At 40.9% G+C, this 14,419-nt stretch overlaps 1 protein-coding gene across 1 annotated transcript; it reads left to right on the top strand.

The window, feature by feature from the left end:
• The first annotated feature begins 4,544 nt into the window (after nucleotides 1–4,544).
• On the top strand, nucleotides 4,545–11,088 carry got1 (glutamic-oxaloacetic transaminase 1, soluble). The gene is made up of 9 exons (XM_066693179.1): nucleotides 4,545–4,773; nucleotides 6,690–6,871; nucleotides 7,074–7,197; nucleotides 8,258–8,370; nucleotides 8,483–8,587; nucleotides 8,800–8,950; nucleotides 9,124–9,289; nucleotides 9,465–9,607; nucleotides 9,901–11,088. The coding sequence occupies exons 1-9, from the start codon at nucleotides 4,665–4,667 to the stop codon at nucleotides 10,038–10,040; spliced, it is 1,233 nt and encodes a 410-aa protein (XP_066549276.1). The 5' UTR covers nucleotides 4,545–4,664; the 3' UTR covers nucleotides 10,041–11,088.
• The last annotated feature ends 3,331 nt before the right edge of the window (nucleotides 11,089–14,419 follow it).

Here is a 14,419-nt window from a genome sequence, read left to right as displayed (position 1 = left end):
GTTGTCTACTGCGTGTGACGTGTTAATTCTCTGCCCTGAGCTCTTCCCTCACTGATAAAGAATGTGAGTTACTAATTCATAGACATCCAGCAGCCAGTCCCTCGTATTGTTCTAAAAATCCCACCTGAGCTGTCCCTCAATCAGACGAAACACTGACGTGCCCAACAAACTCACCAGATACAGCATTGCTCAGTGAGTGGAGCTCTTTGTGGATGTTAGTTTTGAACAATGGAGTTATCTTTGCAAAGCACCTTTTTTCTCCCTGGATATTGTGACCTTTTTTAGGACCTTGTCCTTTCGGTGTCCTGCTGACAGATGGAAGGGACAGCCCCAGACAAGGTCCCAGTCACATTTTCTACATGTCACTGAGTATTCCCTAAGAGACTCAGACCTCAAAATAGTTTTTGTTCCCTGCAGGCTCCTGGCACGAGATATTGCCCCTAAGCCTCTTCATGTGAAAGCTGGCATGCATTCAACAATTTCCAGTCATATTTTCATTGTGTTATTAGTCACTGCATATGTGGTTAATACGGTAAACTTGGAATACATGAATAATTTCTACATTTAAATTCCAAGCATCACATCCATTTCATTTGATTTACAAATTTGGACTTTGATGGTTTGTATATCAGTTTATCAGCTGCGGTTTGTCTTTCTAGGTATTCTGAGTGGAACTCACGTAACTGGATGTTTTGAATTTGGTTAACCTTTTTTTTCACATTTAAAGATGCATACAAAATCTGAAAAAACCAAAAAAGAAAAAATGTTGCAGCTACTGTACTGCATTCAGAAGACTTTAGATATTTGTTTCTCTAAAGCCAAAGCTGGTGCCTAACAAAAATTGATGACACCTGGACAACTGCCTCAAGAAAGACAATATTAAGTATGCAGTTCAAAAGACATTCACTCAGCGCAGTTCCTTGACCCATAAACAAGAAGGTTCATGCAGCAAAAGAAACCTTGACTAGGAAGTCCCAACTGGAATGTGTTTTGGATGTTTCCATATGGTTCAAATCCACTGGGGTCTGTGATACAAGTTCATTATTTTGAGAAGCCACAAGTTCCATTAAAAAATTATTAATAATAAAAGCATTGTTTTATTGGTCTGGAAATCTTCTGAGAGCCCAATTCAAGGATTTTGTATGTTTGAACATGAAAATGCAATGTAGGGCACTGATGTAACCCCAGTGGACACTTTTGTCTCTGTTCAGTGCAGGGTACCCAAGGGAGCAAACTGTTTAAACTGAGCAGCAATCACACCTTGAAATCTGGGAAACATCTAGTGAGAAGGCAGCTCTGTGCTGCTGTCAAGCTCACCAGAAACAGATTCATCATAAGCACAGGTCCCCGGGCCCTGAAACCTGTTCTGTGAGCTCGGAAAATCTGATAATTGCGGAGATGACAGGTTAGACATAACCCACCCTCACCTTCGTTGGTAGGAATGAAAACATTGAATGTACAGCGCACACAGGGGTAAAGGGGGTAAAGTATGCAGGTGCAGGAACCCGTCTTTTCCCCTCCTTGGGCCATGGCTGAGGGCACATATCTCGCTGGGGTGTAGGAGCTACCCTGAAGCTGGCAGGCTGTTACGGGCGGGTGGGCTTTATAACGCACGGATTTAACGTCCATGGTCAGTCGGCTTACTCTCCAGACGCGCTTTAGCTGCAATTCTGATTCAGGTAAATGAACGTCTTTCTGTCTTATCTTTCTATTCGTTCTGCCAGTGGATACCGTATTTGTCACTGTTTGCTGATTGATTTATTTTTGTTCTGCACTATTCAAGCGTAAAACGGCACAGCTATGTTGCATTGAACTGTAGCCTTATTCCGAATGCAATTGTACTTGAATACATGGGATAGATGTATAATTAATTATAAAGATAAACAGATACACAGATAACACACAGAAGAATAATTCACTTTTCCTCGTCATATGCATGAGCAACTAAAGAGTCCTTTATGTTGATTTTTGGATCTCTGCTTTCCAGAGCGCACTGTTTGATTATGACATAGACAATAAAGAAACAAACAAACAAACAAACAAACAAACAAACACGCGAAAGCTCTGCTGTTTTAGTTAGCCTTGTATTGTACTGTACGTTAAAGACTTTATAAAGTAGCAGATGCAACATTGCGCATTATTCAATTAACCTTCAATTAAGATAAAACTACTTTTAAAATCTGCATGTATACTACGCGTGGAAAGAGATACGTGTCTTCCAATCAGAATACTTCCACTAAGGAATGTCTGTGCTGACTTTAAATATCCCTGCTCATTGAAAGAAGACAAAAACGCACTATTTCCCATTAGGTATGGTATATATCTCGAAAACAGCGTTTTGCAGTGGTGCGCTATGAGACACCTGAGCTCTCAAACTCGGCCTGAACCTATGCTAGCCAAACACAGGCACCTAACAGGATTTCTAAGCAATATTACCCATCCACCTAACGCAAACAGCTCTAATCTGCTTTAATATACGTCAGTTTGCAATTTAGCTACGAGTGCCCCCTTGTGGCTTAAATAAATAAAGCCCCTATTGAAACATTTGAATTGAACGGGTCAGTGGCTTTTTCTTTTGCCTACAACGTGTCAACAAGTGAGATACATTGTTGAGTTCATATCAGTTTCTGGTTGATACAAAACACTAACATCTTTATATTTGTAAATTGTTATAGTATACACAAGTGTAGAGTACTTTAACTTTTTTAAATGTACTGAAGAGACACAGGATTGAAATAGTTACAACATAAGGTATTGGCCGTCAAAGACCTGAACAAAGCAAATTAGTTGGACCTTGTAGTCAATGTTGCCCTCTGGTCTCCAGAATAACACTTGATTGGTTGAAACTGCAACACACCTCCAAACCCCAGGCTATATTGTCAGTGTTTTGTGCTAAAGTGCAAACTCAATCTCTACCAAGGATTTACAGCCTAATATTACACTAAAAAAATAATTCAATCATGGACAGTGATTCCACATGAATAAAATGCTTTTTCTCAACATTAACCGTTTTTGGGAATTAATTATGTTGTACAAACAAGACTGAATGTAGAAAATCTAGTCAAATATAATAATGTCAGACTAATTCAATTTCTTTATGTTGGTCTAATACAAATTATTTAAATTGTTCCACAATAATCCAATTTCGTCTGGGAAATGTGTATGTGCTCCATGACATATCACTGATGTGTGCATTGTACCAGGGTGACACAATTGTTTAACTGAAGTTTGAAGCTCTATCCTCCCGAGCTCCTTCCTGTTCTGGATTGCAATTTAAAATATATCCTGACAATTAGGATTCTGTCTGGCACTGAATTATATTGTTGTTATATATTTCAGAAGCAATGATAACACATTGTAGGTTAATAGTCTAATAGGAGTATATATAGATTACAATCTGATATTGTGTAGTGTAATGTTTAATCCCTTATGCGAATCTTACTTTTAATGCCTTCATACTTTAACAACAACAACAACAACAACAACAACAACAACAACAACAATAATAATAATAATAATAATAATAATAATAACAAGTAAAACGAGTAAAACGTTGCAACAACTATGTAATAATATGGATGCATTTTGGCTGTCTCCTTGAGTTGTATGACCTGTTTTCGGTCGCGTATGACGTGTTTTAGGCTGGTATGGCATTTTTGCTCAAGTATCATACTTTTTGGTCGCGTATGGCATTATCTTGTCTGTTTTGCACCACATCCTGTCTACCCTTATTTAATAAGTTGCTTCAAATACGACTTTCTTAGGTGCTATTTTATGGTCAGTTATTATGTTCAGATATACACTAGTAATAGCTTTTATAATTATATTTATAATAATTATAATAAATATAATAATAAATACATTCTGGAACAGAAGATGTTTTCAAATATAGAATACTACTAGCCTACTACTACCAATAATAATAATAATAATAATAATAATAATAATAATAATAATAATAATAATAATTGGGAGATCGCAATATCATTATTTTTTCATTACTTTATTTACTCATTCAGATATGTCTATCAATGAGGAAAATAATGTAATTTCCTCTTCTATTAAATGCAAACACAAGTATCTTATCAAACGAGTTACACGACTCTCACATTGTTTACGCAGGTACAATATCCCACTGATGCTGCTGGATCTATGGCAGGCAGCCCATTCATTGCTATGGTCGCGGTCGTGAGGGCATATTTCCGCAGCTCTGCGCGGAACTGCGCAGATCCACCAATGGGATTGGTGAAATTCTGCAGATCTGCGCACAAATGTGTAAATCGGCGCTTCCCAAAAAATGACCTTTATGTTTTTTTCGCTTATAACCCGCCTTCTTTCCAATGACTTACGTTGATTTGCTTATGTTCTTTCAATCATAGGTATCTGTCTTTTCATTGGTGCTCATGGTTGCTCTTTCCTGTCGGCGTCCTGTTCTTCGCTGCAGAAACACATCCTATATGTTGACCTTTAGAATACTCGGCTCTGATTGGCTGGCCACTCAGGAGGTTGTGATTTACGATTCCTGATTGGCTAACTGACTGACGCCCACCCTATTCCTGCAGGACTTGAAGGTGAAAGTACTGTGCTGTGTTTTGTGTGGCCGGGTTGTCGTTTCTGGATCAGATTGAAGTGTTTGCATCACAAGCTTAGCCACACCATCCGCTATGTCCCTGTTCGCAGAGGTCCCGCAAGCCGCTCCGGTAGCAGTGTTTAAATTGACTGCGGATTTCCGAGAGGACAAACACCCCAGCAAGGTTAACCTAGGAGTGGGAGGTAAGAATGAACTATATGTTCAGTATAACAATGCACTATTTTTAGACGCATCTGCGTTATACTGCTGAAGATGTGCTTCACCACAGATATCGGTTTCAAAATAAAAGTATGGCCATTAGTGTGTTACTGTCTTATACATTTATCCCTGTTGGTTGGTTATATGTGTATAATAGATACAATTGTGACCTACTGTCGGGGATCTCACTTGCCAGTTCTGTGGTTTAGTGGCTTTGGTCGTTTCTGTTACATTGTAGCATCTGACATTTTGCAACGTCAACACCCACGTCATCCCCCCGCTCAGGTATTATACATTCAATGCTGTACCGTTTTCATCTGAATCTGAGCAGCTTTGTGTGTTTTTCCAAATGTTTAGGCTAATGTTTAGATTTTTGCTTGGATAGTTTAACTGAAAATCTCCTAATGCAAGCTTATTACCTTTCTTTTGACACAATTCCTCTGGTTTTCTGATTTCTACTGATGTCATTACTGGATCCACAAAAACGATAGGAAATACAGGGAAAGCGATAATCTGTTTGGCCACAAAACAGATGATAGCATTACAGCTAGCATGTAAAGACCACACAATTAAACTCAAGACTATAAATACAATCTGTAAGGCTGGCATTGCAGTTTTTGCATCCTCCTGTGTACTGGAGCTGGATAAGAGCCCTGTGTGTAAAGTGAAGGCTGCAGCCAAAAGGCACTGAGAGGGAGGATATTGGAGAAGGGTACTTGGTTGTCCTTGGTGGACGCAGTGCTGGGCTCTTGGCAGCTGTACAAGAGACCCATGTTGGGGTCAGTCACGTGCCGGATAGTCTGAAGGCCAGTTTCCTGTCACCCGACTGGTTCTCCTTCCCCACACACCTACGTCTCCAGCTATCAGGGCGTGAGACCAAACACAAATGTGTTAAGCAATAAAAGGTCTGGCAGCAGTATGGCAAGGGCTGCCGCTTGTGACAGTTCCTTGAATAACCTGCTTTACAGCAACTGTAAGATGCATGAAGACGAGAAGCAACAGTTGTTTAGGAGGGTGTGACTTTTAATTTATTTTGTATTGCTCTACACTGTATAACAATGATGATGTCTTTCACAACCTCCCAGGCACTTTACTCAATGATTGCTTTTCAGGAAGTTGTTGTGGCTTGTAACGACTCCAGCTTTGTATTTGCTGCAGTCATGGCAGAGGGCTGTGTTATGTAACATCATTAGTGTGTTGCCAGGGATGTTCTGGGCTCTGCAGAGGCTGAAGCATCGTAGCCAGATGAACGCACACCCTCTGGAGTGATTGGTGCTCCTGGATTAGGGATTTTTACATTACTTTAAGAAAAGGCATTAACTAAAACTACATTTTTTTTTTTTTTTATGTTGGCTGCTCTTAACACTTCATATTCCAGTACTGTAAGAATCACTACCACCAGGATCAAATAAAAAAAATAAAAAAATATTAAAAAATTTACAGCTGTCATATCTGAATTGGATTGAAATATCTTGGTTTTAATAACCCCCCCCTCTTCCATTTGCAATAACTTAATGCATGCAGATAGTAAATCAATTTCTTCCCGACGATGCATTGTATTTCTTTATATAAACAAGGTTTCCTTAAGCAAAATACAAGCTTTTTATTTCTGTATTTTGTTGTTCTGAGGGAAATTTGACCACTGCCTGTTTATCTCTCTTTTGTACACAGACCTTTCACAAGACTCCTTTGTTTGATGTTTTCATCATTTCTGTAATGCACCGTCATCCCCTTTCTGATTGTACCTTGGCAGACAATTCTGACATTTTGGAGACAATTCATCTAATCACTCAACAGACTATTACCAATTAATCTAAATACAATACAGGCTCTTGTTTTGAACTGAGTGAACCGGGCCGCAGTCCTGCTCTGTGCTTGAGTTCTGCTGCTCTCCCCTCAGCCTACCGGACAGATGACTGCCAGCCCTGGGTGTTGCCGGTGGTGCGGAAAGTGGAGCAGATTATTGCAGCCGACCACAGCTTGAACCACGAGTACCTCCCCATCCTGGGGCTCCCTGAGTTCAGGTCCAGCTCCTCCAAGATCGCCCTGGGAGAGGACAACCCTGCCATCCAAGAGAACAGGGTAAGGCTGCACCTATCCTTCTCCCAGTCTTGTTCTCATGCTGGGAATGGTGTTTCGGTGCTTCTTCCTTTTTAATCTCTACTCACCCAAGGGAGCAAGCCTTTGTAAGAGAAAGGTTGCCAGAATCCCAGTGTGCATTTGTGCACATACTTTTTTGGTTGTTTTTATTCTTTGATTCCTTGTCTCCATCTCTGGGCTGCAGGTGGGGGGTGTGCAGTGTTTGGGAGGGACAGGGGCTCTGAAGATAGGGTCTGAGTTTCTCCGCCGCTGGTACAACGGGCACAACAACACCTCCACACCTGTCTATATCTCTGCACCATCCTGGGGTGAGTCCTCCCATCATGAAGGGGGCACTGTGCTGTACGTGCTGCTCAAATAATGTTGAGAATGATTTGATCCCAGCTTCTGCAACTGTGTTTCAACCTAATGTGACTTGTTTTCATTCGTAAAAATGAATAAGGTATCCTAGTGACATTAAAATATCTTTTCATAAACCTCTCCAAGCTATTTTGCACTGCCCTTGAGAACTGTGGGCTGACATTTTGTCTTGTAGTGTAAGAGTCAAAGTCCTGGGAATGGCTCACAGTAAATGGCTGACCCCCTGCTTCAGCGCTGGCCTTGCGTAAGCGTTTCGGAAAGGATTGGAAACTCATTAATCATTAAACTGTTGGCTGAGCGGTTCACCCAAGTTAGAACAATGCAATCATTATCCAAAACAATGTGATAAAAAATGTGACCTTCAGTTGCTATATATGTATTTTGTGCCTTTAGCTCACTTATATTTAAGGACTATATGTATTTCCAGACCGTTTCCTCATACCTTACTGGACTTGCCTGTGACTGACCAGCCATATTGCCTCTGTGCTGTTCTGGCTGCTGCTAATTTAAAACCTCTTGATCCCTTCCAAAACTAAGCTGTAATTCTTTCCTTCTTTTTAAAACTGTAGCTAATTGGTCAGATAGTCTGCCATATAGTTAGATATTTCTTTTTGGTGTTTTTAATCCAAAATGAAGACCTCTTGTGACACATTATGTTCATCTTTCAAAGTGAATTTCACAATGAAGTGTGGTCTAACCAAGCCATCGCTTTAGCTTTGGTAACTCTGGTCTCTAAACAGCCTCCTTCCCCCCCCCCCCCACTCTGTGCTGTTGCTACACCTTTCAAAAGAGGCCCAGTTCTCACCCTTGATAATCCCACCGATAAACATCGCTGCGTTCACCTTTAATGAAGTGTTCAATGTATGGTCTACTGGCCATAATCTTGCAACATTCAAATTACTGCAAAAATGAATGCTAGAAAAGCCACACAATGTGCACCATTGTGTACTCTGACAGGAAATACTATTTACATATATATTTTTAACACCTTGTCACATCTTTCTCCAGAAAACCACAATGCTGTCTTCATGGACTCTGGGTTTAAAGACATCCGTGCCTATCGGTACTGGGATGCTGAGAAACGGGGTTTGGCACTGGCTGGACTCTTGGAAGACCTAGAGGTGAGATTCACGCAGTGAGAGACCCCATTGTCTGACTCTTTAGCTAGCTCATCATCCTGCTCCTGTTTCTTGCATGTTTGATTCTATGTGTGTGTGTTTCTCTGAAATGCAGAATGCTCCAGAGAACTCCATCTTTGTTCTTCATGCCTGTGCCCACAACCCCACGGGCACTGACCCCACCCCAGATGAGTGGAAGCAGATCGCCAAGGTCATGAAGGTGAGGGCTGAGAGGATGAGACTACATTCAGAGTGGGACTGTCCTCTAAATTTGTTTTTGAAGCATCGTTAGTGGCTTATTAGGCTACGGTTCTAAGAATAGAAATGTATGTAAGCCGTGGTAGTGCTGTAGGAGTTAATGGGCTGTTTTCCGGTTGGTTCACGTAGGGAGGAGTTATTATGACATCATTGTTTTTTGGTCTTTCCCTGCAGAAGAGGAAGCTCTTTGCCTTCTTCGACTCTGCCTACCAGGGCTTTGCATCTGGCAATCTGGAGAAGGATGCCTGGGCTATCCGTTACTTTGTGGCCCAAGGCTTTGAGCTCTTCTGCGCACAGTCCTTCTCCAAGAACTTCGGCCTGTACAGTAGGTTGCTTTTGTCACACTGGCTTGTACATTTTCTCACCCAGGGTGTTTGTGGCTAAATGATTTAATTGGTTTAATTTGCAGTATTTTCAGAACACTTTTATTTATATATGCCATCATGTCTCTGTGTAATCGGTTCTCCATATTTATCTTCTCTGATCTTCTCTCCACAGATGAGAGAGTGGGCAACCTCACTGTTGTGGCGAAGGATTCAGACAATTTGACCCGGGTCCTCTCCCAGATGGAGAAGATCGTCCGTACCACCTGGTCTAATCCCCCATCGCAAGGGGCCCGCATTGTTGCCACCACACTCAACAACCCTGAACTCTTCACAGAATGGTACGGGCCAAGTCTTCAGTGTAAAGCTTTGACCTTCAAACCTGTGTGTGTGTGTGTGTGTGTGTGTGTGTGTGTGTGTGTGTGTGTGTGTGTGTGTGTGTGTGTGTGTGTGTTTCTGTTTGTGTTCTTCCATGGTGCGATGCTTCTTGTAATTCCATGCTGTTGTGTGCTGCAGGAAGGATAATGTGAAGACGATGGCTGATAGGGTCCTGCTGATGAGGGCCCAGCTGAAGGCCAAGCTGCAGGACCTGGGGACTCCTGGAACCTGGGACCACATCACCCAGCAGATCGGCATGTTCAGCTTCACCGGCCTCAACCGTAGGTTATGGAGCAATTTCCTCAACAGCGCAACTGATTATACCCTCAGTATTGCACAAGAACAGATATTCCTGCTGTGTAGCCCTGAGATTCGGCTAAGATCTTGATCGAAGCTGGTATAACCTGTATCCCTTTGTCTTGTTTTGCCCTGATTGTTCTAAATTTACATACAAATAGCTTTGGGAGTCAAACTATTTACCATGTAAACCGGTTTTACTCGTTCCTTAAGTAGTAATAACTTAATTTGTGAGTGTTTCATGTTGCCCTCTGTCTCCCTCCTCTCGTTTCCACAGCCAAGCAGGTGGAGTACATGATCAAGGAGAAGCATGTGTACCTCATGGCCAGCGGGCGCATCAATATGTGCGGCCTGACCACCAAGAACCTGGATTACGTAGCCGAGTCCATCCACGAAACTGTGACCAAGATCCAGTAGGACCTCCCCTGACCGGACCCTCGCTCCCGACCCCGATTGTCACCACGACACCGAGAGACAGCCACCACGCCCCCTGCTGCACGGCTCTGCCAGCAAACCGGCTCCAGCTGGCTGAGCACACGTGTCTGTAGATGCAGTATAGTTCAAAGTTTAAATGCCTTAGTCTGTGATTTCAAATAGGTCTAACATTTTAAACCATTTTATCAATCCCTCTTTATCGCCCAGTTCCAGTGTAGTTTTCGGTTTCCGTTCCCTGCACTGAGCAATGTAACACTGTTTTATCAGTATTACTCAGTCCCATGTGATTTCCTTTAAAGAAGCCCAATTCTTATCCATTTTGCTGTTGAATTGTGACTTTCAGAAGCTTCACAACCGGTTATCCTTGAAGTTTTATTCTTCTGAATCACAAGAGTTTAAAACTCTTGTGGGAAGATGTTTTTAAAGTGTGAATAGGAATCTATGAATGATGTAATGTTGATTTTATTTTTTAATTTTCTTGTATAGAACAAAGGTGCATAATTCTTTGAGCTGTAAAAGTCCTGAACTCCTGATGAATTCAAGTCTTGAATCAGCACACACTCAGTCCATGTCTGCCTAGTTGTGTGTAATGATTTTTTATTTTATTTTACCCTGTATTTACTTTCATAGATTACTTGGAAGACGATTTCACTGTTGGGGATTGTTAGTACGGTTTAAATATTTGAATGTGACTCATTTCAACAAAAGCTTCAACTGAACAAAAAGCTCCAGCTTCACAACGTCCCAACCAGATAATTATTATGAAGTCACTTATTCGCTTGCTTTCTGTAATATCTGTAAAGTGGAAGCAGTGACATCTCCTGGTCTAATGTATAATGGTTTAGCCTTTCATTGTGATGTATTTATGTGCTGTATAGATCTTCCCTCTTCACAGTTGTACACTTGGTTATGAAGAAGGGTTGAGTGTGTGAGTGTCTGTGCACTCTGACCACAGGCCTCTACATTTGGGAGAAGTGCAAGAAATACATTTGTGCTGAAGTACATTTGGGAAATAAATTATATGAATAGATTTTTTGTTGTTGTGTTTGTCTTGTAAATGTTGATTTGTGAGTGGGGTGGATAAATGTTACAGAGCAATAGAGTGCTGGTCACCATTTATTTGTTGCACAAGACTTACATGATTTCTTAAATGTTCTATTTATATTGGGGGACAATTCTGCATCAGATATACCATACTGTAGAAAGTCTATCCCCTTAATTTTTTTCCTGTTGGTGCCTCAGTTTCATTCATTTCAATTAATATTTTCAATCAATATCAGTGATTTTCACCACTAGAGAACTCAACTGTGGACCAGCTTTACTACAGAGTGGGTGGGGCTGCCAGGGGTGAAAGGTCACTGCATCACATGGCATGCCCTGTTAAAGCTCTGGGAACACGAAGAAAAACAACAGCAATCAGGCAGCCATGTTCAATCATGCAAAAGCTTTTTCATGAACCAGGTAAGAAGACAAATGGCAGGTAGCTTTAATGTTGCCTGTGTCCACATTTTTTTGAACGTGGAGGTGATGTGACTGCCTGTTCCTTATTCACTTTTCACGTTTTAGACCAAGATTAAATCCAAATGTTGCCCTACTAGCCAGTTGCACAGAGGTATCATTCTGTTTAGAAAAAAAGTGCAATATCATGTTGGATAATTACAATAGGGTATACTGCACTGTGCTCTATTGGCTAGTCTGGATCACACTGTCACGTGAAAGCCTTTGTGTGTGTTAAAGAGATCCTGGGAGAATACTGATTTCAGTTCTGTGTTCCTCCAAAACACCTACCCTCCATATGCTGCAATTAAATAATTGAACAAACCTGCCAACAGCTGTGAGATTCTTAAGCAAGGAAGTAACTGATGCAGAGTTTTGGGAGAAGTGATTCGTGGGGAGAGGGGAGATAAGTAAACACACCAACACAGGTCAGTTTAAAACTTTTTACTGAGGACTTAGTAATATATCTTACTGCAAAATAGTAATTTGCTAGCTTTCTTTCTGTTAATAAATATTTTTAAAATCCATTAGACATCTGATAAAAGCATAAACTCATTTATTTCTAAATATCATATATCTTTTTCATAAAAATGATATACCTTATCTATTTATCTATAAGTTTTCAATGTTATATACATAACATTATATGTATATAATTGAAAACCTATATGAATATAAAATCTATACATCTAGTTTTTAGGCAAACCCTCGTTAGTGAAAGCCTGTGGTAGAGATCCTTCCAGTCTACACGCACCCCCCACCCCTGCACCACAAACATACAGTCCTTCACAGCTCATTCACTGAAACCCATCAATTGTTTCTGTTAATAAGCCATTCTTTGGTTCTGCTAGGAGAATCTTATTATCTCCTCTGCAATGATTTGATAATGAAGCTTGCATGCTGTTGGTTAAGGTTAATGTCTCAACAATCCTAACTCTCACAATGCTTTCCAGTTTGAAATCCTTCCTGTATAGTCTATGCTCCCTTCACTGCTAAAGCAAAGGTTCTATTGTCATTCCGGAATGTGTGTGGAAAATTCCTCCTCAAGTACAGACTGGGCTTTGGATACTTTGATGTACAGTAGAGTGAGAGGGAGCATGGTTGGTAACTATGTGATTATCCCCCCCACGGATTCCTTGTCTCCGGCTCCCTCGTGTAGGACGTTTGCTTCTCCCACCACAAGCTCCCAGTAATGAGCTTCAGCAGTCAGTATTGCACAATATAAATTTGCTTCATGTGGCCTGAGCATAATAGCTTTCCGAACAGAATGCACCCAGAGTGAAAAACAGCCCTTCTGGAATGAAGAGGTTGCACATTTCTATCATTTTCCCCATTGCAGATTAGAAGTATGACAAACACATATATACATACCGTACCATCAAAAGTATTGGGACAAAGGCTTACTCTGCTGGTCCAGGGGGTACCGCAGCTCACATGCTGTGTATGGAGCATGCATGGTAGTATATGGGTTTAGAAAAGTAATCTGAACTACCCAGGGCAACTTACAATTGTTACACTATATCACATCATTTTTTGTTTGGTAATGCAGTGTATATATATATACTTTGTAGCAACTCTCAGACATTTTAAAACCATAAAGACAATACAGCTAAAGAAATCATCCCACAAGCTGCTTAATGCACCCTAAAGAATTTAGTCGTTATTGCTTTGGTTGTGTGGTGATGATGCTAACAGAGGATATCCTTCTGTATGTAAGATCAGTACATTGTTCCCTGGCTCCCTCTGTAGTGTTCAACAATGCTGCTCACACACAAACAGTACAATCTCACAAGGTATCTACACAATCAACCTTCGGAATACATTTCCTTTGCCAGTCAGATCCCAAAATATAATTATACACAAAATATATCCTTTTTCACATTTTTAAGTGTTAGTCTGCGTGTGAATGAGCACGTCTTTCTTGGATTGATAAACAGACAGCATTGTACTCAGGCCACAGTCTACATGCTAAAGGCTAAGTTGTTATAACCCACCCCGCTTTCCCCCACCCTCCCCAACACCACCCTGCCGGACAGACAGGGCCGCTCACCCTGGTCACAGAGAGATCCTAGCGCATGCTCGTCTGTACTCCACGCATGCAGAGAAAGTAGCACAGTTCATTGGCTTAGCATTCCCATAAATCTACAGCAGACAGTGTATTCAGGAAACAATACATACCCCTAACCCCCAATCCCGTCCATCTCCAACCCCCCACCCCCCGATGGCTTCTTCAGTGACAGATTAACAGTGAGCACCTCTATCTGCTGGAAGGCAGTTAGGTATGATTTCAGTCCTCCAATAAACTCCAATGGGCTTTAAAGTAAGTTCAAATTGTCAGCTGCTATAGGAGCGGAGGTAACAGCTGGGGTAACTCTCACAGCAAATATTCAGTCACTTCCAGTTAACTGGTATAAGAATAGCTTGGTTAGGAAAGACACATTTCCACTGAAAGTAATGGTTCAGTGTCAGCTATTCCTCATAAGCAAACATCTTCAGGACAAATTACAAAACATTTTATTCCAGTGCAAAATCCCCCTCCCCATTCTAAGTCTCTAAATCATCTACAAGATAAACCTCTTCTGAAGTGAATAAATAAATACATAAACAAATAAATCATTAATATATTATAAAATGTATGTTGTCTCCTGCAAGAGTTTACTTACAAGACACTTTGACTATTAGTCTCTGAAAACGTGGAGGGAATTTTGCAGTGGTGCAGCAAGGTTTGAAAATCAAGCCCTAAGAGTCATATTTTCAAAAGCTATTTGGTGAGTTTTGAGTAGAGAGAATGTGTTTTGCTGTTACATTGTAACCATATGGACTATTATGGCTTTCTTTCTCAATGTACTGAGTTAATCCTAAAG

This window comes from Amia ocellicauda, chromosome 20 (assembly GCF_036373705.1).
Source record: "Amia ocellicauda isolate fAmiCal2 chromosome 20, fAmiCal2.hap1, whole genome shotgun sequence".
NCBI lineage: Eukaryota > Metazoa > Chordata > Actinopteri > Amiiformes > Amiidae > Amia > Amia ocellicauda.
The sequence above is the reverse complement of the archived record's forward strand: the minus strand, read 5'-3'. Positions and strand labels throughout refer to the sequence as shown.